Here is a 25,550-nt window from a genome sequence, read left to right as displayed (position 1 = left end):
TGAATGATACACGTTGATGGATTAATTTCTTCTACACCCTTTTTGAGGAATGTATTGTAGGACTTAAACCCACATCTGAAGAGGTGAGATCGCTCCTTTTTTTTTCCCTATTTTTGCTGGCGGGATTGACTCTGCCCTAAGGGCAGAGTCTCTCTCTCACTTTGCACCATTACACAATAAATATTCACAGTGAAAATATTTTGTAAGCGTGTTTCATGAACCAAGTTATAGGATTTGTTGACAACTCGCATCGCAATGAGAAGATAATTGGCACTACTGGTGTTAAGAATCAGACCATTTCATAAATTAATATTTTGCTGTAGAGCTGCAGTGTTTGTACAATTGCATGTTTTTGCTTCACTATTACTGTCACTAATCTGCTTCTTGCATTACTACTGTGAACTAACACTGAACATAATAATAATAATAATAATAATAATATTCAAGCTCGTGTTTCACTCTCACTAGTGCTCTGTAAGGCTTTTTCCTGGTGATATTCGTTACACTTCTACCCGGCGTGAAGCACTCACAGTCATGTGGTTGTGACGTCATCATAAACAAATCCGTTCTCTCATCCAGATGACTTCACAACGGCAACGTTGCCAGATCTTTCCACTCTGGAACCCGTTCTCAAAAAGATTGCGTTTTGGGCACCCAAAACGCCGGTGCCGTGTGGACGCCAGGCCTAAACGATAAGCAATTGTATCGGAGTCACCTGAATCCGTTGCCGTGTGAACAGGGCCTTAATTGGTCGACCACTCCTGGGGAGGGTAACAATGGTCTTGAATTTCCTCCATTTGTACACAATCTGTCTGACTGTGGATGGGTGGAGTCCAAACCCTTTAGAGATGGTTTTGTAACCTTTTCCAGCCTGATGAGCATCAACAACACTTTTTCTGAGGTCCTCAGAAATCTCCTTTGTTCATGCCATGATACACTTCCACAAACGTGTTGTGAAGATAAGACTTTGATAGATCCCTGTTCTTTAAATAAAACAGGGTACCCACTCTCACCTGTCATCCCATTGATTGAAAACACCTGACTCTAATTTTACCTTCAAATTAACTACTAATCCTAGAGGTTCACATACTTTTGCCACTCACGGATATGTAAAATTGGATAATTTTCCTCAATAAATGACCAAGTATCATATTTTTGTCTCACTTGTTTAACTGGGTTCTCTTTATCTACTTTTAGGACTTGTGTGAAAATCTGATGTTTTAGGTCATATTTATGCAGAAATATAGAAAATTCTAAAGGCTTCACAAACTTTCAAGCACCACTGTACATGTGCCTGTGAATTAGTTATTATGGATAAGGATAACATAAATCATCATCATGTATAAGACCGAGCACATTAATGTATACATGTGTCAGATATTTTCTCTTCATTGTTACCACAATTAGGTCTCACCTGTGGTGTTTGCCATGTGAAAGGAAGCCACGGTCATCTTCAGCACTCACTATGAAATGACGACCAGGACCGTGGTTGAACACTTCAAACAAAATGGTGGATTGATGACCTGGAAGAAGATGAGGAGCTGACAGCACCTGAGAGAGATTTTGTTGATATATTTATTTACAATCAGAATTATTGGCACCATTGGTAAATAAGGTATTGAAAAAATGTCTTGAAAAAGGTATTGAAAAAAAAAATCAGACCCCTGCAGCTCATACTGAACACTGCAGCTCGCCTGGTCTACAACTTACTTTGTTCTTCCCATGTCACCTCTCTGCTTGCCGACCTGCACTGGCTACCTATCGCAGCTCGCATCAAATTTAAGATATTGGTGCTAGCTTACCAGGCTGTCAAGGGGTTAGGGCCAGCATACCAGTCTCCCTGCAATGAAGGCAGCTCGAGAGAGAGGTGACATTGCATATTTGAGATATGACAAACTTATTGTTCATTCACCTTTTCAAAACCCACCACAACAAAGGAGGGCTAATACTCAGTAGTGCCCATCATGACTCATCTTACAGTACTCTGATTTTTTTATGACATCCACAGTACATTGTATTTACACCCTATGGACTACTGCAATACATCTGATTTTGATGACCATATTTTTAAGCCTTTTGATTCTTCTGAAATTGACTCTTACAGTTTTGATGTTGACCCAGATCTACATTTTTTTTCATAATTTGATGCCATTAATCTTTGTAGATTTTATGATGAAGCTCAGTTTAATGACTTATGTGTTTCTATGCCTTCTAATATATTCTCCACTTTCCACCTGAATATAAGAAGTCTCCCTTGCAACTATGGCAAATTTATTCATTATTTATCTTCACTTAAACATAATTTCTCTGTTATTGCCTCATCTGAAACATGGCTTACAGAAGAGTCTAGAGAAATATTTAAATTACCAAATTATAATTCAGTTCACTACGTAAGAGAGAACAGATCTGGAGGTGGAGTATCTTTGTTTTTTTTCTTGGTGACTATGAATTTAAAGTTAGGGATGATCTCTCCCTGAAGTCAGTTAGGGTTGAGGTGGAATCTGTTTTTGTGGAGCTCTCTGGTGTATTTGGTGGAAAAAAATGTTATAGTTGGTGTTATTTATTGCCCACCTGACTCTACTGTCAAAGATTTTAATGAAAGTCTGTCCAGTTCTCTTGACTTGATAAACAAGGGCGATAAACTTTGTTATATTTTAGGAGATTTTAATATAAACCTCCTAAAAATAATTTAGATACATTAACTGCAGATTTTCTCAATATTCTTTATTCTAGTTATTTTTTCCTCTTATTTATAAATCTACAAGAGTAAAGGAAAACTCAGTAACTTTGATAACATCTTAACAAACAACTTGAGTGAAGGAATGAAATCTGGGGTTTTGTATTTAGATTTGTCAGATCATTTTCCTATTTTCCAATATTCTTTAATCAAGTCTAATAAAATTAAATAAGAAAAAGATGCACAAAAGAATTATGAGCAAGTCAAATATTTCTAAATTTAATGATATGCTTGCCAGTATTTCATGGAATGATCTATATAAAGAAAATAATGCTCATTTTGCATGTAAAATTTTATGAAAGTTATTTGTTTTAGTTTCAATGAATGTTTTCCAATAGGCAGTTCTACTAGGAAATGTAGTCAGGATTTTAGTAAGCCTTGGTTTACAGTTGATTTGCTTAAGCTGCTGAGGAAAAAGAATAAACTGTACAGAAAATATGTCTCAAATTCTACACCCCTTACTCATGGTGTTTATAAATCTTACAGAAATAAATATACTCATTCCACTAGATTTGCAAAAAAGAAATATTTTTGTGAAAAATTTAAGAGATGTTCAAATGACACTAAAACCACATGGAAAGTTATAAATCAGTTGCTCATCTCATTATCTCTAGCCGCTTTATCCTTCTACAGGGTCGCAGGCAAGCTGGAGCCTATCCCAGCTGACTACGGGCGAAAGGCAGGGTACACCCTGGACAAGTCGCCAGGTCATCACAGGGCTGACACATAGACACAGACAACCATTCACACTCACGGTCAATTTAGAGTCACCAGTTAACCTAACCTGCATGTCTTTGGACTGTGGGGGAAACCGGAGCACCTGGAGGAAACCCACGCGGACAACATGCAAACTCCACACAGAAAGGCCTTCGCCGGCCCCGGGGCTCGAACCCAGGACCTTCTTGCTGTGAGGCGACAGCGCTAACCACTACACCACCGTGCCGCCTAAATCAGTTGCTGCATAGAGAAAAAAAAAAGACTCACCCAGAGTTACCTTCAATCTTCTTAGATGGTGTCAATTCTTTTAACAATTGATTTGATATAGCTCAAAAATTTAATGATTTTTTTGTTAACATTGGTTATGAATTGGCTAGTAAAGTTCCTGCTTGTTGTGGTAAGCCATTGGATTTTATTACAGGAAATTATCCTTCTATCTCTTCTTTTAAGCCTCCTGATGTTCAAGACATAAGTGACATTATTGATAAACTAAAAACATCTTCAGCTGGCCATGATAACATTTCTGCATCCCTTGTTAAACAGGTCAAGCAGTCAATTTTGAAGCCACTGGCTTATATTTTTTCTCTGTCTATGAAAACAGGCGTTATACCAGAGGATTTAAAAATTGCCAAAGTTATTCCTCTGTTTAAAGCAGATGATCCGTGTTGATTTAATAATTATAGACCCATATCTATTTTGCCATGTTTTTCAAAAATAAATAATTAAATAAGTTATCTCTGAATATAAAAAAAAATCTAATTATATAATTTTTTGTGATTAAAAGAAAATCATATAAGGACTTTTGTAAAGTTATAATTCAGTCTGTTGAGATGCCTCAAGTCTCAACAAGAAGATTCCTGGGAATTTTTGTTGATGAGAGTTTGAGTTGCAAAGCACAAATTGACTGGGTTAGTAAAAAAAAATACATAAATCTATCGGTAAAATTAGGAGGATTAGTAATCTTGTTACCACAAACTGTCTTCTTACACTTTATCATAGTTTAATTTATCCATATCTTTCATATTGTAATATAGTTTGGGCAAGCACTTTTCCTACTACACTTTACAGAATTTTGGTCCTGCAGAAATGTTTTGTTAGGATGGTAACTCGATCTGGGTCACATGCCTCATCTGTATCTCTTTTTCAGAAACTTCAGATACTTACTATTCATGATATCAATATCTCTCAAATATGTGTTTTTATTTATAAGGTATATTGAAGTCATGAACATTTTCCAGAGCACTTTAAGGCTTATTTTAAATTTAATTCACAGATTTATTCTTATTCAACCCAACAATCTTTAGATCTTCATCCTCCAAGATTTCTTACGTGCAGAGGTCAATTTACTATCAAATTTAGGGGTTCCAAATTATGGAATAGTTTTTTTCCCATTTGGCAAAGAACTGCTTCTCTATAAAATGTTTCAAAAGATGTTTAAAAGCCCATTTAACTGCTGTTTTGAAATTCTAATTCATACATGATAACACACTTTTATATCATTTTTTTCAATATTGCTATTTTTGTTACTGTCATTATAACTTGTTGTTGATGTTATATATATGTTTTTTTTATTATTAGTTCATTATTATTTTATGTAGTTATAATATTCTCTGTATGTTAATTTTCTATTCTTTATAATTATGAAATTTTAATTATAGGTGGAGGCTTTTAAATAAGCCCATTCAGATTTTTTGCCTCTCCCTGCACTTTTTATTATTTTGTTATCTTTATTTTTATATAATTTTAACTGTGCAAAAATAAATAAATAAATAAATACCTCTGACACACCAGTCAGATCCCTATGCTCTGCTACTATTGGTCACCTGGCCCCGCCTCTTCTCCGCTCCTGTCCGGCCCACTCAAGACTGCTGTCTGTCCTGGTTCCCCATTGGTGGAATGACCTTCCCATTGAGGTCAGAAATGCCGAATCCTTGACGAACTTCAAGTACAGACTGAAGACTCGCCTCTTCACACTGCACCTCTCTCCTTCCTCCCTGCCCACTGAAACTGTTTCAGTCTAGACCAACACAGGCTGTGTACTGTCTAGCCTGGAGTTAGCTGTTTGAGTTCTCGATTTAGTTGTACTTTACAGTCGTACTTGAAAGTTTGTGAACCCTTTAGAATTTTCTGCATTTCTGCATAAATATGACCTAAAACAACATCAGATTTTGACACAAGTCATAAAAGTAGATAAAGAGAACCAAGTTAAACAAATAAGACAAAAATATGATACTTGGTCATTTATTTACTGAGGAAAATGATCCAATATTACATATATGTGAGTGCCAAAAGTATGTGAGCCTTTGCTTTCAGTATCTGGTGTGACCCTCTTGTGCAGCAATAACTGCAAATAAACGTTTCTGGTAACTGTTGATCAGTCCTGCACACCAGCTTGGAGGAATTTTAGCCCATTCCTCTGTACAGGACAGCTTCAACTCTAGGATGTTAGTGGGTTTCCTCACATGAACTGCTCGCTTCAGGTCCTTCCAAAACAATTCGAGTGGATTAAGGTCAAGACTTTGACTTGGCCATTCCAAAACATTAACTTTATTCTTCTTTAACCATTCTTTGGTAGAACGGCTTGTGTGCTTAGGGTTGTTGTCTTGCTGCATGACCCACCTTCTCTTGAGATTCAGTTCATAGACAGATGTCCTGACATTTTCCTTTAGAATTTGCTGGTATAATTCAGAATTCATTGTTCCATCAATGATGGCAAGCCGTCCTGACCCAGATGCAGTAAAACAGGCCCAAACCATGATACTACCACCACCATGTTTCACAGATGGGATAAGGCTCTTTTGCTGGAATGCAGTGTTTTCCTTTCTCCAAACATAATGCTTCTCATTTAAACCAAAAAGTTCTATTTTGGTCTCATCCGTCCACAAAACATTTTTCCAATAGCCTTCTGGCTTGTCCATGTGATCTCTAGCAAACTGCAGACGAGCAGCAATATTCTTTTTGGAGAGCAGTGGCTTTCTCCTTGCAACCCTGCCATGCACACCATTGTTGTTCAGTGTTCTCCTGATGGTGGACTCATGAACATTAGCCAATGTGAGAGAGGCCTTCAGTTGCTTAGAAGTGACCCTGAGCTCCTTTGTGACCTCGCCGACTATTACACGCCTTGCTCTTGGAGTGATCTTTGTTGGTTGACCACTCCTGGGGAGGATAACAATGGTCTTGAATTTCCTCCATTTGTATACAATCTGACTGTGGATTGGTGGAGTCCAAACTCTTTTGAGCTGGTTTTGTAATCTTTTCCAGCCTGATAAGCATCAGCAATACTTTTTCTGAGGTTCTCAGAAATCTCATTTTTTTCATGCCATGATACACTTCCACAAACATGTGTTGTGAAGATCAGACTTTGATAGTTCCCTGTTCTTGAAATAAAACTGGGTGCCCACTCACACCTGATTGTCATCCGATTGATTGAAAATACCTGACTCTAATTTCACCTTCAAATTAACTGCGAATCCTAGAGGTTCACATACTTTTGCCACTCACGGATATGTAATATTGGATCATTTTCCTCAATAAATAAATTACCAAGTATAATATTTGTCTCATTTGTTTAACTGGATTCTCTTTAGGACTTGTGTGAAAATCTGACAATGTTTTAGGTCATGTTTATGCAGAAATGTATACAATTCTAAAGGGTCCACAAATTTTCAAGCACCACTGTATATGGTTGGTTTGTTTCCTTGGCTGTTTGAGTACTTCAACAGCATATTACATGAGGTACTATTGTCACTTGTTCAGTTGGCACTAGAACGTTCTTATCTAGAAGGTCAGCACTTTGTGTACCTGACTTTTCACTCATTTTGCATCACTCTGGATAGGAGTGTCTGCTAAATGCTATATAATGTAATATCTTTGTACTAACTTAAGCTCATACTGAAAATACAAGAGAAAGCTAACCCAACTAAAGTAACTTTTCTTTCGAAAAAACTCAATTATTGATATCCCAAGATATTCATACTGTACAGTGGTGCTTGAAAGTTTGTGAACCCTTTAGAATTTTCTATATTTCTGCATAAATATGACCTAAAACATCATCAGATTTTCACACAAGTCCTAAAAGTAGATAAAGAGAACCCAGTTAAACAAATGAGACAAAAATATTATACTTGGTCATTTATTTATTGATGAAAATGATCCAATATTACATATCTGTGAGTGGCAAAAGTATGTGAACCTTTGCTTTCAGTATCTGGTGTGACCCCCTTGTGCAGCAATAACTGCAACTAAACGTTTGCAGTAACTGTTGATCAGTCCTGCACACCGGCTTGGAGTAATTTTAGCCCGTTCCTCCGTACAGAACAGCTTCAACTCTGGGATGTCGGTGGGTTTCCTCACATGAACTTCAGGTCCTTCCACAACATTTCCATTGGATTAAGGTCAGGACTTTGACTTGGCCATTCCAAAACATTCACTTTATTCTTCTTTAACCATTCTTTGGTAGAACGACTTGTGTGCTTAGGGTCGTTGTCTTGCTGCATGACCCACCTTCTCTTGAGATTCAGTTCATGGACAGATGTCCTGACATTTTCCTTTAGAATTCGCTGGTATAATTCAGAATTCATTGTTCCATCAATGATGGCAAGCCGTCCTGGCCCAGATGCAGCAAAACAGGCCCAAACCATGATACTACCACCACCATGTTTCACAGATGGGATAAGGTTCTTATGCTGGAATGCAGTGTTTTCCTTTCTCCAAACATAACGCTTCTCGTTTAAACCAAAAAGTTCTATTTTGTTCTCATCCATCCACAAAATTTTTCCAATAGCCTTCTGGCTTGTCCACGTGATCTTTAGCAAACTGCAGATGAGCAGCAATATTCTTTTTGGAGAGCAGTGGCTTTCTCCTTGCAACCCTGCCATGCACACCATTGTTGTTCAGTGTTCTCCTGATGGTGGACTCACGAATATTAACATTAGCCAATGTGAGAGAGGCTTTCAGTTGCTTAGAAGTTACCCTGGGGTCCTTTGTGACCTCGCCAACTATTACACGCCTTGCTCTTGGAGTGATCTTTGTTGGTCGACCACTCCTGGGGAGGGTAACAATGGTCTTGAATCTCCTCCATTTGTACACAATCTGTCTGACTGTGGATTGGTGAAGTCCAAACTCTTTAGAGATGGTTTTGTAACCTTTTCCAACCTGATGAGCATCAACAACGCTTTTTCTGAGGTCCTCAGAAATCTCCTTTGTTCATGCCATGATACACTTCCACAAACATGTGTTGTGAAGATCAGACTTTGATAGATCCCTGTTCTTTAAATAAAACAGGTTGCCCACTCACACCTGATTGTCATCCCATTGACTGAAAACACCTGACTCTAATTTCACCTTCAAATTAACTGCTAATCCAAGAGGTTCACATACTTTTGCCACTCACAGATATGTAATATTGGATCATTTTCCTCAATAAATAAATGACCAAGTATAATATTTTTGTCTCATTTGTTTAACTGGGTTCTCTTTATCTACTTTTAGGACTTGTGTGAAAATCTGATGATGTTTTAGGTCATATTTATGCAGAAATATAGAAAATTCTAAAGGGTTCACAAACTTTCAAGCACCACTGTATGTACAAAATGTACATTAAAATGTACATTATGTTTACATTTACATTTTACTGGTAAGTTCACCTAAATATTTATCACCTTTTAAGCAGTCATCCATGAAATGTGAATATGAGGTCAAACATCCTTAGTCATTCATCAACCTTGAGAAGATTAGAGAACACAAAGTGGGAAAAGTAGTGTGTTGACCTTCATAAATCAGACAATGACCACAAGAATATCCAAATGCCTGAAAATGCCCATATCCATTGTTGTGGCAATAATTAAACAAAAACATCTAACCACAAACATGAGCACCTAGAATTTGCTAAACACTAGTGTAACCTTCACTGCAACCTGGATCTATGGTAAAATGAGACAAGCTGAGATTCTGTTATGCCATATGACTGTTTTTCTACTTTGGGTAACATTGTTAGGATTATGGTATCATGAACTAGCAGGACAATGTCATTTCAATAAGCTTTTTATAATGGTCTTAGAATAAATGTACTTCAATGATAGGTTACATGTATCTTATTTTCTTTTATCTCAATATTTATCTCAATATTTCATATTACCTCACAGACATTTTCAAAATTATGAACTTGGTTGTAGATTTGAAATAAGGATTTTAGACTGAAATTGTGTGCCATATGGAGACATACCATGATATGTACATGTGTGGGCTGAACCATCTCAGTGGAAACTCTCTCAAGCTCATTCCCCATTCTGTCTTTTCCACAGAGACACACACTGAAGGGCTTCCTGGGAACTGACTCAATGAAGCCGATCAGCTCCTTTCCTGACCAATTGGAAGTCGAAGAATTTAGTAATACTTTCTGAAAGCTTTCCCCATTGGACCCTAGTAAGGTCACATGTCTGAAAGTGGCTTCATCATTGGTGGACAGGCCTGTTACAGCCACCACTAAAAATGCTGGTACACCTGTGAGGAGGAAGGAAGTGAAAAAAATTCAAAGCAATGAAGCAGCAATGATGTGAGCATATTTCATTTAAATTTAAATCACAAAGTAAATCTCCAAAGCTACTCTGCAAAAAATGTTCAAACCTAAAGAGAAATTAGCTGATGCTTTTTAAAAAAAAACTGCATAAAAGAACAGGATGTGAGAGCAAAAATTGTACCTGTATATCTTTAAATCTGAATATTCAGCAAAGAAATTTGTTTTGTTTTTGTTTTATTCTTGGCACAAGCTTTTCTTATATAATGTTTACCCTGTCTTGAGATTCTAGAATTTAGTGGCATATTTCCATGTGCACATATTTGCGAAGATATATCCGATTAACAAAAAACATGGTGGTATGAGATATAAACCCATATACAGGAAAATACATCATTAGCCAGGTGTATTGTTTATTTCAGTCATTTTACCAAACTCCATATTTAATCCATCCATTATCTGTAGCCGCTTATCCTGTGTAGGGTCGTGGGCAAGCTGGAGCCTATCCCAGCTGACTATGGGCAAGAGGCAGGGTACACCCTGGACAAGTCGCCAGATCATCACAGGGCTGACACATAGAGACAAACAGCCACTCACACCTATAGTCAATTTAGAGCCACCAATTAGCCTAACCTACATGTCTTTGGACTGTGAGGGAAACCGGAGCACCTGGAGGAAACCCACACAGACACAGGGAGAACATGCAAACTCCACACAGGTAGGCCCCCATCGACCACTGGACTTGAACCCAGAACCTTCTTGCTGTGAGGCAACAGTGCTAACCAATACACCACCGTGCTGCTGTCATATTCAATCAAATCAGCAAATGTAGTTTACCTGCAATAGGACTGCCTTCTACTCTCCGCAGCCCTGGGTGAGTCTCATTTGCCTCTACTGCAAAGTAATAGAAAAAGTCCAATGTGCTTTCTCCTAAGACCAAAGAGAGAAAGAAAGAAAGAAAGAAAGAAAGAAAGAAAGAAAGAAAGAAAGAAAGAAACCATGTGTAATTTATATCAATTTTTCTTTTTTTTTTGTAATGGTATATTTAAAGTATCAGGTTATAGTAGGATACATTTGTTTCCTGTTGTGTGAATGACATCTAGAAATCACATGCTGACTCACATTTATGTATTTTCTATTTTACACCCTGCTGTTTGAGTGAAATTGAGATATTTTATAATCCCTTCATTTATTATAGAAAGTACCAAAAAGGAGAAGATACCAACACCCAAAATAATGAAACATTCAGAATTTATTCTGCCTTTTAATTAAGATATATTTATTTATGAATGCTTATTTTTAATTGTTTCTCTGTTTTGTTTCTCTGTAAAGTGCTACCTAATATTAATGTACTGTTTTATATGTAAATATGCTTGTGATAAAAGAAAATAAAAGTATAATGCCACACATATGCAACTTAATGTTATACAGTGGAAATGTTGTATGGTATTGAAATGTGATCCTTGATTGTCGATTTGTCAGAGCTGCTTACCCAAGACATTAAATGTGATTGGCCCATGGGATGTGATGTTGAGCTGCCATTGGCCAGGTTCTACAGGAGGCAGAAGCCTGACTCGGTACAGACCGTCAGACTGAGTCAGCTCACCCAGAGGACCTGCTTCACTAAGAAGAAATTGACGAGCACCTAACAGAGAGAAATGAAGACAGAGATGTAGACTTATTTATTTATTTATTTATTTATTTTTACATACATAGGCAATTTTACAGGGAGTCCAATATTAATTAAGATTAAACAGAAATGTTATATTAGGATTAAACTTTTTTTTAAATGTTTCCCCATGATGTCATGCTGCATGACCAATTAATTATAATATCCAATTCTTCAGACAAAAAAATTAAGGTTCAAAATTTGTATACAAGCTAATATAACAAAACTAATATAGAGAAAATAAATGTATATCCGTTTCACTGTATAGATGCTAACTTTGCCCAAAATAATTAAAACAATCCAAAATAATTAATTTCTACCCACCATCATGATCAAGTTTCAGGTTAAAACGTTTATAGATCATTAAATTTATTTTATCAAGTTAGGTATCATCAGGCTTCTCATGCACAGTCATAGTAATTAATGTCTTATTATTCATGTAAGGTATATATGTAATGTGGCTATTTTTTCAATTATAATTTTAGCTTCTTTTTTTCAAATTGGTGACAGAGAGCACAGTATCATGAATAAATAGGCTATAATTATTTGCTGGGCATTTGTACATAATATCAGTGCTCTGCTCTATGGAAAGTATTTATTTAAACTTTGTGCATGTGTCGATATTAGCAGCAAATAATTCCAATCACTTCAAGTGCGATAATGTTTAATCTGCTTTAGAGATATGTTTTATTCTTCTATTTGGTAATTTGAGATTTTTTGAAGGGATTATTATATTGGTTCATTAGTTATGGCTGGATTCTTGCCAAAACCGATAATCACATCATCAATTTTTCTCTGGCTAGTCAGACACAAGGTATGCCACCATTCTTGCCAGAGTAGTTGAGGGTTAGGCACCTTGCTCAAAGGCACTTGAGCCAGTTCTGCTGGTCCATGGAATCAAACCAGCAACCTTTTAGTCCCAAAGCTGTTTCTCTAATCATTTGGCCATGGCTTTCCTTCTAGAAAGCCCAAAGTTTGATATATTTTCATTTTAATTTACATTGTTATTTATATGACCATATGTGGTATTTTTTTACAGTAGACTGATTTGCCTAAATATTTATCTTAATGAGGTTATAGTATAATGTGTTTCTGGTGTCTTTGATGCCTTTATACAGCAAATACAGCCATATACAGTGTACACATGCACTCACTGGCCACTTTAATAGGAATTTGTTCTTGATTCTAAGATTCTTGTTCTTGGTTGCAGGAGTGGTCTTCTGCTGTTGCATGCTGAGATGCTTTTCTATTTGCCACAGTTATAAAGAGTGATTACGAGTTACTGTATCCTTCCTGGCAAAATAATCTCAAACCAATCTGGCCATTTTCCTGTGATCTCTCTCATCAACAAGGTGTTTGTTTCCACCCACAGAACTGTCACTCACTCAGTGTTTTTTTGTTTTTCACACAATTCTGTGTAAACTCTAGAGACTGTTGTGTGTGAAAACCCCAGGAGATCAGCAGTTTCTGAAATACTCAAACCAGTCCATCTGGCTCAAACCAACACCCATGCCACAGTGAAAGTCACACTTTGAGATCACAATTTTTCCCATTCTGATGTTAGAAGTGAACATTAACCAAAGCTCTTGATTTATATCTGCATGATTTTATGCATTGTTCTGCTGTCAAGGGATTGGCTGATTATATAACTGCATAAAACAGCAGGTGGATGGGTGTTCCTAATAAAATGTCCGCTGAGTATATACAGCCAATGTATACAGTATGTGGCATCCCCTTCATGTGTAAAATTACCTATGCATGCATATGGTTGTGTCATGTGCATTGTTAAACACTGCTGGTTCCTCTGAGCATGACAGGAGTGTGCAGGTGTTGTGTGTGTGTGTGGGGGGGGGGGTTAATACCCGTAGGGTTGATGAGGACACAGTGTTTGAGTTTTCCAGCAACATGGAGCCTGACAGATCTGACTGCTTGGTCGATTGTGAAGGCGTGTGATGAATCTGCCTCACTTTCTGCATGAAACAGTGTCACCTGAGGAGGAGTGCAGAAAAAAAAAACATATAAATGTGGTGCTCATATTCCTGGAGCACTTTTTTTTTAATACCTTGCTGGCAGTGGTGCTGTCTTCCACGATGGCTGAAGCTTTATGAATATCCCTGTTAGTGGTGAAGATGGCCATCCCTCCAGATAAGGAAGAGAGAGAGGAGTAAAAAGAGAATCTGTCAGGAGACAGAGTTTCTCTCCTTATCCTCTTGCTTGTCTTGGTCTCTCCATGACTTGGGTCTTCAGTCACCAGGAAGGTCACCTGGTGAAGATAGGTTTGATGTGTTCATGATGTGGGCGTTTGTGTGTATTCATGTCTGTGACCATGGTACTCTGTGTGTTTTACCTTGCTCTGTTTTTCTAAAATGAGAGCTTTGACAGTGCTGTACAGGTGGATGTCTTTAGGGGATGCATCAGTGAAGACAAAAATCTCAGACAGAGGTGGACTATGGATAAGAGCCAGCTGAAATAAATTCGCACACACACAGTGAGTAAAACTTGTATTGTTACCACTGTTCCCAATAGGATTCCTATAAATTTGTAGATGGGGTGAAAATCATTTTAAAGAAAGTGATGAAGTACATTCTCGATCAGGAGATCGCAAGTTCTACTTGCGGTCGGGTCATACCAAAGACCATCATAAAAATGGTACCTACTGCCATCTGGCAAAGCACACTGCAATACAGATGCGAGTGGGGAGTCAAACTCTTGCGGTTACCAGAGGACTAATCCCCCACTGTAACCCTAGCTATGTAATAGGCGAGAGGCCGAGGGCTACAGAAACGGAGAACGGTGCCGCTCTGTGCGCCATATGGTGCAGGAAGGACTTTAGACTTAGATTAGACTTAGATGAAGTACATACATATACAGCGTCTTGCAAAAGTATTCATCCCCCGTGGTGTTTGTCCTGTTTTGTTGCATTACAAGCTGGAATTAAAATGAATTTTTGGAGGGTTAGCACCATTTGATTTACACAACATGCCTACCACTTTAAAGGTGAAAATTGTTGTTTTATTGTGACACAAACAATAATTAAGATGAAAAAACCAGAAATCTGGAGTGTCCATAGGTATTCACCCCCTTTCATATGAAACCCCTAAATAAGAGCTGCTCCAACCAATTCACTTCATAAGTCACATACTTAGTTGATAAATGAATGAATGAATGAATGAATGAACCCTTTATTGTCACTAGTCACAAGTACCAGCGAAATTGGCCATCAACCTGTCCGTACATATATATATATATATATATATATATATATATATATATATATATATATATATATATATATATATATATACAGTGGGGAAAACAAGTATTTGATCCCTTGCTGATTTTGTTGGTTTACCCACTAAGAAAGACTTGATCAGTCTGTAATTTTAATGGTAGGTGTATTCTAACGTGGAGACAGAATATCAAAAAGAAAATCCAGAAAATAACTTTTAAATATCTATATTAATTTATTTGTATTTTATTGAGAAAAAGAAGTATTTGATCCCCTAGTAACCATCAAGAGTTCTTGTTAATACAGACAAGTTAGACTCTCCAAATTACCTTGTCACCTAAATTGAAGACACCTGATATCCCTAATGACTTGTATAAAAGCCACCTGGCCACAGAATCAATCAGTTTGTCAGACTCCACACTCTCCAACATGGGAAAGACTAAAGAGCTTTCCGTGGATTTAAGGGAGAAGATTGTAGACCTGCACAAGACCGGTATGGGCTACAAAACCATTAGCATGAAGCTGGGCGTTAAGGTGACAACTGTTGGTGCAATTGTGCGCAAGTACAAGACTCACAACATGATCATCAATCGACCTAGGTCTGGGGCTCCAAACAAGATCTCACCTCGTGGGGTTTCCAGGATCATGAGAACGGTGAGAAATAGACCTAATACAACACGGGCAGAGTTAGTGGATGATCTTAAAGCAGCTGGGATCACAGTCACCAAGTAAACAGTTGGTAACACTTTACACCGCAATGGTGTAACATCTTTCAGTGCTCGCAAAGTACCCCTGCTTAAGAAAGCACATGTGCAGGCCCGCCTGAACTTTGCCAGTGAACATCTGAATGACTTGGAGAGTGACTGGGAGAAGGTGTTATGGTCAGATGAGACCAAGATTGAGCTCTTTGGCATCAATTCAACCCGTCGTGTCTGGAGGGAGAGACATGCTGCTTATGACCCCAAGAACACCATCCCCACTGTCAAGCATGGAGGTGGTAACATTATGCTTTGGGAATGTTTTTCTGCACAGGGCACAGGGCTACTTCACCGTATCAATGGGAGGATGGACGGAGCCATGTACCGTAAAATCCTAAGTGAAAACCTCCTTCCCTCTGCCAGGAAGCTTAAAATGGGTCATGGATGGGTCTTTCAGCAGGATAATGACCCAAAGCATACAGCCAAGGCAACCAAGGAATGGCTGAAGAAGAAACATATCAAGGTCATGGAGTGGCCCAGCCAGTCTCCGGACCTGAATCCTACAGAAAATCTATGGAGAGAGCTGAAGCTCAGAGTTGCCAAGCGACAGCCATGGAATCTTGATGATTTAGAGGTCATTTGCAAAGAAGAGTGGACCAAAATTCCTCCTAATATGTGCAGAAACCTGGTCATCAACTAAAAAAAATGTCTGACCTCTGTGCTTGCTAATAAGGGGTTTGCCACAAAGTACTAAGTCCTTTTGGCAAGAGGGTTCAAATACTTATTTTCCTCAATAAAATGCAAATAAATTAATACAAATTCTTTAAAGTTGATTTCTTGATTTTCTTTGTGATATTCTGTCTCAGCATGTTAGACTACACCTACCATTAATATTACAGACTGATTGAGTCTTTATTAGTGGCCAAACCAACAAAATCAGCAAGGGATCAAATACTTGTTTTCCCCACTATATACACACACACACGGGCGGCACGGTGGTGTAGTGGTTAGCGCTGTCATCTCACAGCAAGAAGGTCCAGGTTCGAGCCCTGTGGCCAGCAAGGGCCTTTCTGTGTGGAGTTTGCATGTTCTCCCCGTGTCTGCATGGGTTTCCTCCAGGTGCTCCGGTTTCCCCCACAGTCCAAAGACATGCAGGTTAGGTTAACTGGTGACTCTAAATTGACCGTAGGTGTGAATGGTTGTCTGTGTCTATGTGTCAGCCCTGTGATGACCTGGCGACTTGTCCAGGGTGTACCCTGCCTTTTGCCCATAGTCAGCTGGGATAGGCTCCAGCTTGCCTGCGACCCTGTAGAAGAGGATAAAGCGGCTAGAAATAATGAGATGAGATACACATACACACATACATACAATTGACAGAGGGGGAGTAGACAAGACAGGAAGACTGGGATGGAAAAATACAGAATAACATGAGGAGAGGGGAGGAGAAAAAGCAACCCCCACACTATGATCCTGTGGGGAGTACAGTGTGGGAACATTAAAAAAAACCACCTCAGCACATAAGCACAAAGTAAGTACAACTTACAACATGAAAACTCAGGACTTGGGGGGTGTGGTCAGGGGAGGGGTGGAGGTAACCCAGCGCAAGCAAGCAGCCGTCCATTCCTGCAGCCATGACAGCGCTGGTCGTGCACCCGTTTGTCACACTGGGGGTAAAAAGCAGCGACCGTGGGAAGTAGGGGAAGGAATGCTAGAGCATCTCACTGCAGTGATCTTCAGGGGGAGTTGTTGTTCCAGCAATGGCCTTGGCTGAGGCCAGTGCTGTCTGAGGGGGCCGAAAGCAGATAAGATTGGGATTGTTTGGTCTTGGGGTGAGTAGACACATTCTTTTACACGACTACTCTGTTTCTCCATTCTGGTCCCCGAATCGATCCATTTTCCTTTGCAAAGCCAAAAGCTTCTCCATGATGTTATCCATATTGCGGTTCAAGTTCTGAATAGCCACAGTCTGAGTGCTGACAGCTCTGCCCACCACTTCAATCATGTTGGGCAGCTTTATGGGGCTTTGGACAGCTGTCACCATTTTCTGATTTCCTCAATAAACCAGGGCAATGCCTAATCCAATCAGCAAAAGACCTGTAATCATGGTTCCAAATAGGTAGATGTCTTCAATGTCCTCCACAGAAAGAACCGCCAGGCACACGACCCGCCACTTCTCCTATGCATCCGTTGTGTAGCCAGCTGCGAACGTTCCGGCAGGACAGGCTGGTTCCCCCAAACCTAGGCTTCTCGTCGAGAAATTTGTGTCAATTGCGTTGAGAGACCAATTTTTCAATTCCATGATTTTTAGTTTGGAGAGCAGTGCGAAGAGAGTCTCTCAAAAGTATAGACAGTAGACAGACGAGATGAGAGGAGCAAAGCAGGGAAGATAAGGGAGAGGAGAGGGAGACAAATGCGACCGCCTTCTGTGAGAGCACGGGAAAAAAATCTTGATTAAGAGCTACCTGTACCTGTGTGCAATCAAAGTGTCACATGATCAGTCACATGATGTCTGCATAAATCAACCTGTTCTGGAAGGACCCTGACTCTGCAACACTATAAAGCAAGCAACATGAAAACCAAGGAGCACTCCAAACAGGTCTGAGACAAAGTTGTGGAGAAGTATAGATCAGGGTTGGGTTATAAAAAATATCCCAAACTTTGAATATCCCAGGGAGCACCATTAAATCCATTATAGCAAAATGGAAAGAATATGTCACCACGACAAACCTGACAAGAAGGCTGCCAACCAAAACTCACAGCACAGGCAAGGAGGGAATTAATCAGAGATGCAACAAAGACACCAAAGATAACACTGAAGGAACTGCAAAGATCTACAGCAGAGATGGGAGTATCTGTACATAGGAGCACTTTAAGCCATACACTCCACAGAGTGGGGCTTTATGTAAGAGTGGCAAGAAAAAAGTCATTGCTTAAAGAAAACACATTTGGAGTTTGCCCAACAGCATGTGGCAGACTCCCCAAACGCATGGAAAAAGATTCTCTGGTCAAATGAGGCTAAAATTGATCTTTTTGGCCATCATTGGAAATACCATGTGTGGTGCAAACCCAACACGCTGAGAACAGCATTCCTACAGTGAAACATGGTGGTGGCAGCATCATGCTATGGGTATGTTTTTCATCTGCAGAGACAGGAAAGCTGGTCAATGTTGAAGGAAAGAAGGATGGCAATAAATACAGGGCAATTTTAGAGGAAAACCTGTTTGAGTCAGCCAGAGGTTTGAGACTGGGACGAAAGTTCATGTTCCAGCAGGACAATAAACATACTGCTAAAGCTACACTGAAGTAGTTTAAAGGGAAACATTTAAATGTCTTGGAATGGCCTAATCAAAGCCCAGACCTCAATCCAACTGAGAATCTGTGACATAACTTAAAGATTGCTGTACACCAACACAACCCATCTTAACTTGGGCAGTACAGTGGTGTAAGTGGTTAGCACGGTCGCCTCACAGCAAGAAGGTTCTGGGTTCGAGCCCAGCAGCCGGCGGGGGCCTTTCTGTGTGGACCTTGAGTGAGGCACTTAACTCCCAACTGCTCCCTGGGTGCTGTTAGCATGGCTGTCCACTGCTCTGGGTATGTAGGTGTGTGTGCTCATTGCTCATATGTGTTCACTGCTTCAGATGGATTAAATGCAGAGAGGAATTTCACAAGCATGTGATGAATAAAGTTCTTCTTCTTCTTGAAGGAGTTGGAGCAGTTTTGCTTTGAGGAATGAGTAAAAATCCAAGTGGCTAGATATGCTAAGCTAACAGAGACATACCCCAAGAGACCTGTAGTTGTAATTGCAGCAAAAGGTGGCTCTACGAAGTATTGACTTTGGGGGGGGTGAATACCTATGCACACTCCAGATTTCTTTTTTTTTCCATCTTAATTATTGTTTGTGTCACAATAAAACAATTTTCACCTTTAAAGTTGTAGGCATGTTGTGTAAATAAAATGGTGCTAACCCCCAAAAATCCATTTTAATTCCAGCTTGTAATGCAACAAAATAGGACAAACGCAAAGGGAGATGAATATTTTTGCAAGACACTGTATATTCAAACAAATAGCGCTTAGTTCAAAATGTTTAAAGGTGCTTTTTTTTAGTTATCAGCTCACACATCTCAAGTGATATTTGCTAGAAATCATGTCTATGTATTTTAAGAAAAATTTTAGAGTACCACTCTGCTTTTCTGATTCATGACCCATTTTCACAGACTCTAGCCATAAATATGGAAAAGCAGACATCTGGTGTTTGTAATATCCTGTAGCATAAATACACAGGTGATTATGGGAAATTGTGTACGCTGATTGGTCGAGAAATTCGGACTATTTCTTGGTAATCACCTCAAGTGACTTGGCAAAATGGCAGCCAAACACTTTGTCACTGTAAGTGAGGAAGAATTACAAATTATGAAAGAAAATGCTGTTCCTAAAAGCACTAAAGATGCAACAAAGTTTGGTCTAAAACTATTCAAATAAGGTGGAATTGTCATTTATTTTAAAACAAATAATTTTATGTGAGTCAGCATAGATAAGTGGCACAAGTCTGCGCCGCTCCTTTATTGCATTGGCATGCCGCTTTTGAAGTTTGAAATAAATGAATTTTGTTCGTATGATTTTTTTTTTAAAATAATCACCTGCGTATGTATACTAAAATAAATATCCGGCTCAGACTCAGTGAATATCAGTTAATAATAACCTCAACTTTGCCTTTGGTGAATAATTGTTAATTACAAGATCACATACGTCTTAACATACTAGTTCAGAAGTACACCTACTGCTACTCGACCATAATTGCTTGAGCTAAGTCTGACAAAAAAAAAATATTGCCATTTATCATCTCATCCGGCCAACAGGCGATGAGCTTATGCCATCATGTGTTGTCCGTCGTCCATCCGGCATTGCCCACATTTTACAAAAATTGCTTCTTCCCTCTCAATTCTTCACTGATTTTTATTCTTTTTGGCAGGAAGGTAGGTCTGCCTGGGGTGCATATGGCTTCTACCCAAATTTGAATAATTGCAATTAATAATGAAGATATGGAGTAATTAAGCCCTCACGAGCAGTTTCCACACAAATCGCTTCTTCTCCCTCAATTCTTCACCGATTTTGATTCTTTCTGGCATGAAGGTAGGGGTACCTAGGGTGCATATAACTTCTACACAGATTTGATTTCTCATAGGGCTGGAGTGAGCTACACCATCATTGACAGTCTCGTTATTATAATAAGAATAATTATTAATACAGCTAACAAGACATAAGGGTTATCAGATTTTTTAGACCTATTATCAGGAATGTTGTGTCTTCAGACATTTAATAAATAAATAAATAAATAAATAAATAAAAGTGTTTGACTGATTGCAGCCATGGGCCAATCCAAGTAGGGTTGGCCAATGCAATTCTAAAATGTATTTGTGAAAATGGACAGAAACCATGCTAGTTTTTATGAATGCCTTTTACTCTAAAACCACCAAAATACAGTAAAAAAAAAATCGCATTATGGCTCCATTATGGATCTGCAAAGAAACAATGCTATTCAAAGACATTAACATTCATCAAATTCCTCCAATGATGCTTTATAAATTCTAGTCCTCTGTCTCTATTGAGTTACCTGAACAGCAGAGAGACACATCTCTGGCTCATCTCCTCCACCAAGAGCCATTAAATTCTCCATGAAATGCTGAAATTCATTGGGGTCATCTGTCTCCAAAACTGGGCCTACATCTGAAAATGACCGTTTTTAGCATTACAGATACATATACTACATTTTACACCGTGACCATTTTTTTCTTTGATTGTTGTATGTCTTAAACTCCCATTCCATGACCTTCTCTGACATTTCTGTGCATTTCTAGTATCTATGAACAAGTACATTTCTAAAATGTGTCTCTGTTCTTACCTGGATCATGGAAGGGGATGAGTAGGAAGGTGCCAGAAAGCCCAGGTTCATGATTCCTTGCTCTTGCATGGATGATGGACAGGACACGGAGACGAGCAGCTGTGATCTCCTCAAACATGCTACCTGTTGTGTCCATGACAAACACCAGGGCTGGAGGCTGTTTGACACTGAGGAACCTGGAAAAACATAGAGATAACCAACCCAACAGTTCACTGATTATTTATCATAACATACAGTGGTGCTTGAAAGTTTGTGAACCCTTTAGAATTTTTTATATTTCTGCATAAATATGACCTAAAACATCATCAGATTTTCACACAAGTCCTAAAAGTAGGTAAATAAAACCCAGTTAAACAAATGAGACAAAAATATTATACTTGGTCATTTATTTACTGAGGAAAATGATCCAATATTACATATCTGTGAGTGGCAAAAGTATATGAACCTTTGCTTTCAGTATCTGATGTGACCCCCTTGTGCAGCAATAACTGCAACTAAATGTTTCCAGTAACTGTTGATCAGTTCTGCACACCGGCTTGGAGGAATTTTAGCCCATTCCTCCGTACAGAACAGCTTCAACTCTGGGATGTTGGTGGGTTTCTTCACATGAACCGCTTGCTTCAGGTCCTTCCACAACATTTTGATTGAATTAAGGTCAGGAGTTTGACTTGGCCATTCCAGAACATTAGCTTTATTCTTTTTAACCATTCTTTTGTAGAACAACTTGTGTGCTTAGGGTCGCTGTCTTGCTGCATGACCCACCTTCTCTTGAGATTCAGTTCATTGACAAATATCCTGACATTTTTCTTTAGAATTTGCGGATATAATTCAGAATTCATTGCTCCATCAATGATGGCAAACCGTCCTAGCCCAGATGCAGCAAAACAGGTCCAAACCATGATACTACCACCACCATGTTTCACAGATGGGATAAGGTTCTTATGCTGGAATGCAGTGTTTTCCTTTCTCCAAACATAATGCTTCTCATTGAAACCAAAAAGTTCTATTTTGGTCTCATCTGTCCATAAAACATTTTTCCAATAGCCTTCTGTCTTGTCTACGTGATCTTTAGCAAACTGCAGATGAGCAGCAATGTTCTTTTTGGAGAGCAGTGGCTTTCTCCTTGCAACCCTGCCATGCACACCATTGTTGTTCAGTGTTCTCCTGATGGTGGACTCATGAACATTAACATTAGCCAATGTGAGAGAGGCCTTCAGTTGCTTAGAAGTTACCTTGGGGTCCTTTGTGACCTCGCCGACTATTACATGCCTTGCTCTTGGAGTTATCTTTGTTGGTCGACCACTCCTGGGGAGGGTAACAGTGGTCTTGAATTTCCTCCATTTGTACACAATCTGTCTGACTGCGGATTGGTGGAGTCCAAACTCTTTAGAGATGGTTTTGTAACCTTTTTCCAGCCTGATGAGTATCAACAATGCTTTTCTGAGGTCCTCAGAAATCTCTTTTGTTCATGCCATGATACACTTCCACAAACATGTGTTGTGAAGATCAGACTCTGATAGCTCCCTGTTCTTTAAATAAAACAGGGTGCGAACTCACACCTGATTGTCATCCCACTGATTGAAAACACTTCACTCTAATTTCACCTTCAAATTAACTGCTAATCCTAGAGGTTCACATACTTTTGCCACTCACAGATATGTAATATTGGATTATTTTTCTCAATAAATAAATGACTAAGTATAATATTTTTGTCTCATTTGTTTAACTGGGTTCTCCTTATCTACTTTTAGGACTTGTGTGGAAATCTGATGATGTTTTCGGTCATGTTTATGCAGAAATATAGAAAATTCTAAAGGGTTCACAAACTTTCAAGCACCACTGTATGAAAAGGACTCGAAAGAACTTCAACAAGTGTTGTTGCACCTTAATTTAAAGTGTGGTGTTTATAAAGGAATTTTTAAAAGGGGTAATAACACCAAAAACACTACATAGAACTTGCATTAATTTGATTCTCTGACTTGCAGCCCCAAATAAAATGCAATCACTTTCTTGGGTTATATTACTGTAATGTCTCTTAAAGAGTAATTTAGGTTGACCTCTGACCTGAGAAAGCTCTTGGGCCCCACCTCATCTCTGAGGTCACGGAGCACTCTGAGAGTTGCCTTGGAAGCAAGCTGTGCAGCCTCTTTGTGAAGGAAGTAGTGTGGGGAGAAGAGAGGGGACATGCTGTCCTTATTAATGCCACCCTCAGCTGCCTGGTGACGACTGCTGTCCAGAATACCACCATGGCTACACTTCCCTAAGAGACACCAATGCAGTTTTAATGTGTATAGATCATACAGGCTTTACTATATATCATGTCAGACACAGAAAGACAGGAGTAAATGCTTGGATTTACTGGCAAATGATTGCAGACCTTTTCAGTGTTGGTTTGGGTATAGTAATGGAACTAAAGGAACAATGCTAATCTATAATGATGATACTAAGCAGAAAAAGACTGTTTATAAAACTTATGGTTTCATGGTTAATCATGGTGTATGATTGGACAATTACTTCACAATATTTTTTTCTAAATACTAATTAAAATGCATCTTTAACCTAGCCTGGCAAGCCAGACTAAATGTGAATATTTAGTCTGGCCTCGATCCATAGACATTTCCGATGGGTGTAGGAGGAACAACCCGCTGTCTTTCAAACTGTCTCTGTGCGTAAAGGCCAACGCTCTGACCAATCAGCGCAACAGTGACTGTGACGTACTCAGAGCGTGCAGTGGGGGAGACCTTGAAATAAATAATTTTTCAAAATGCGTATTAATTAATAAACAGGTTCTAGATATTAAGAAGTTTGGAGATAATGACCACAAGTTTGGAGTCTGTACCACATACTTAACATACACTCTTATTTTTTTCAAGTGTTTTTCAAGGGTTTGCTTAAACTGTTTTTGAGAGTTTTTATTTAGTGGTGTTTGGTGAAATAATTTCCCTTAAATTTAAAATAACGGGAAAATAAGAAACAATCAAAAAGTAATGTTTCAAAGCTGTTTATTAATTCTTCGTACTGCACAAACTAGCCCCTTCCTTTTGGCTATGAGCAGAGCTAGCTGGTAGATCAGACTTTTGCCATAGCCGGTCGTCAAAACAGCGAAAACGTCCTTCTTGAAAAGGAATGAGCGGAGAGCCTCTTCCTGCTCATGTTTCAACAAAAACTCCAAGTCTAATTCTTCTAAAACTGATTCCAAAGCGGAGTCAAACGCGCGCTGTACACTAACGGTAGCCATCTTTCCTGTTGTGCTTTCTCCAGCGTCACGCAGCTTTGTCGTCACTCCTGCAAAAGCCTGCCAAAAGAATCCAAACGAAAACCTTGCGTTGTGATTGTCGGGCACGATTTGATGCCCGGGGTGTTTTTGTTTATATGGTGCGAGGCTAGACCCATTTGCTAGGCAAAAATATTTTTGGCCACTAGGTGGGTGGGTCTAGTTTACTAGGCTATCTTTAACCCCTTACCTATTCCTTTTTTTTACCCAATTATGTTCTAATTACTCTAGTCATTCTCATTCCTTTTGTGTCAAGCTGCAACTCCCCTAAAAGTTCGCAGCCCTCACACTACAACAACCTCTGTTTTTCTTTTTCTTTTTTTTCATACAGGGAACATTGACTGCACTGAAACCCTTTAGCTACAGTATGTAATCCATTACTGTTGTAAAGACATTACATAGCTACCTCTGCTGCCACGCCGAGCGTGTTCATAACGTTACATACACTCCGACTATCAAGCACACAAAGGAACTTGATATTACTGACCACAATTAAACCATGGCCTAATGGTTAGAGAAGCAGCTTTGGGAACAAAAGGTTGCTGCTTCGATTCCCTGGACCAGCAGGAATGGCTGAAGCACCCTTGAGCAAGGCATCTAACCCCTGACTGCTCCCCAGGCTGCCCTGGGTACATTGTATGTTGCTCTGGATAAGAGCGTCTGCTAAATGCCTGTAATGTAAACCAAACAACTTTGCCTTCTTGACTTTACTCAGGCTGCCACCTTTCCTCACAGCGACTCTATATTTCAGAATATAATGGCAAAAAAGGAGATTTTATGGGAAAGCCAGAGAAATATCTTTCTGAGAAAGAA

General features: G+C 39.0%; 1 protein-coding gene across 5 annotated transcripts in view; it reads right to left on the bottom strand.

Annotated features, from left to right (window-relative positions):
- LOC132888107 (von Willebrand factor A domain-containing protein 7-like) overlaps positions 1-25,550 on the bottom strand; it is a 43,971-nt gene that overhangs the window by 10,099 nt on the left and 8,322 nt on the right. For all 5 annotated transcript variants that reach the window (XM_060924103.1, XM_060924102.1, XM_060924104.1 and 2 more), the window contains 10 exons: positions 23,528-23,723; positions 21,464-21,639; positions 21,176-21,288; positions 13,985-14,101; positions 13,700-13,900; positions 13,500-13,626; positions 11,461-11,613; positions 10,806-10,898; positions 9,678-9,955; positions 1,415-1,551 (listed from right to left, as the gene is read on the bottom strand). In XM_060924103.1, coding sequence (XP_060780086.1) covers positions 1,415-1,551; positions 9,678-9,955; positions 10,806-10,898; positions 11,461-11,613; positions 13,500-13,626; positions 13,700-13,900; positions 13,985-14,101; positions 21,176-21,288; positions 21,464-21,639; positions 23,528-23,723 — 1,591 coding nt within the window. The remainder of the gene's footprint in view (positions 1-1,414; positions 1,552-9,677; positions 9,956-10,805; positions 10,899-11,460; positions 11,614-13,499; positions 13,627-13,699; positions 13,901-13,984; positions 14,102-21,175; positions 21,289-21,463; positions 21,640-23,527; positions 23,724-25,550) is intronic.

Source organism: Neoarius graeffei, chromosome 6 (genome assembly GCF_027579695.1).
Source record: "Neoarius graeffei isolate fNeoGra1 chromosome 6, fNeoGra1.pri, whole genome shotgun sequence".
NCBI lineage: Eukaryota > Metazoa > Chordata > Actinopteri > Siluriformes > Ariidae > Neoarius > Neoarius graeffei.
Note: the sequence above shows the minus strand (reverse complement) of the source record. Positions and strands in the feature narration are given on the sequence as shown.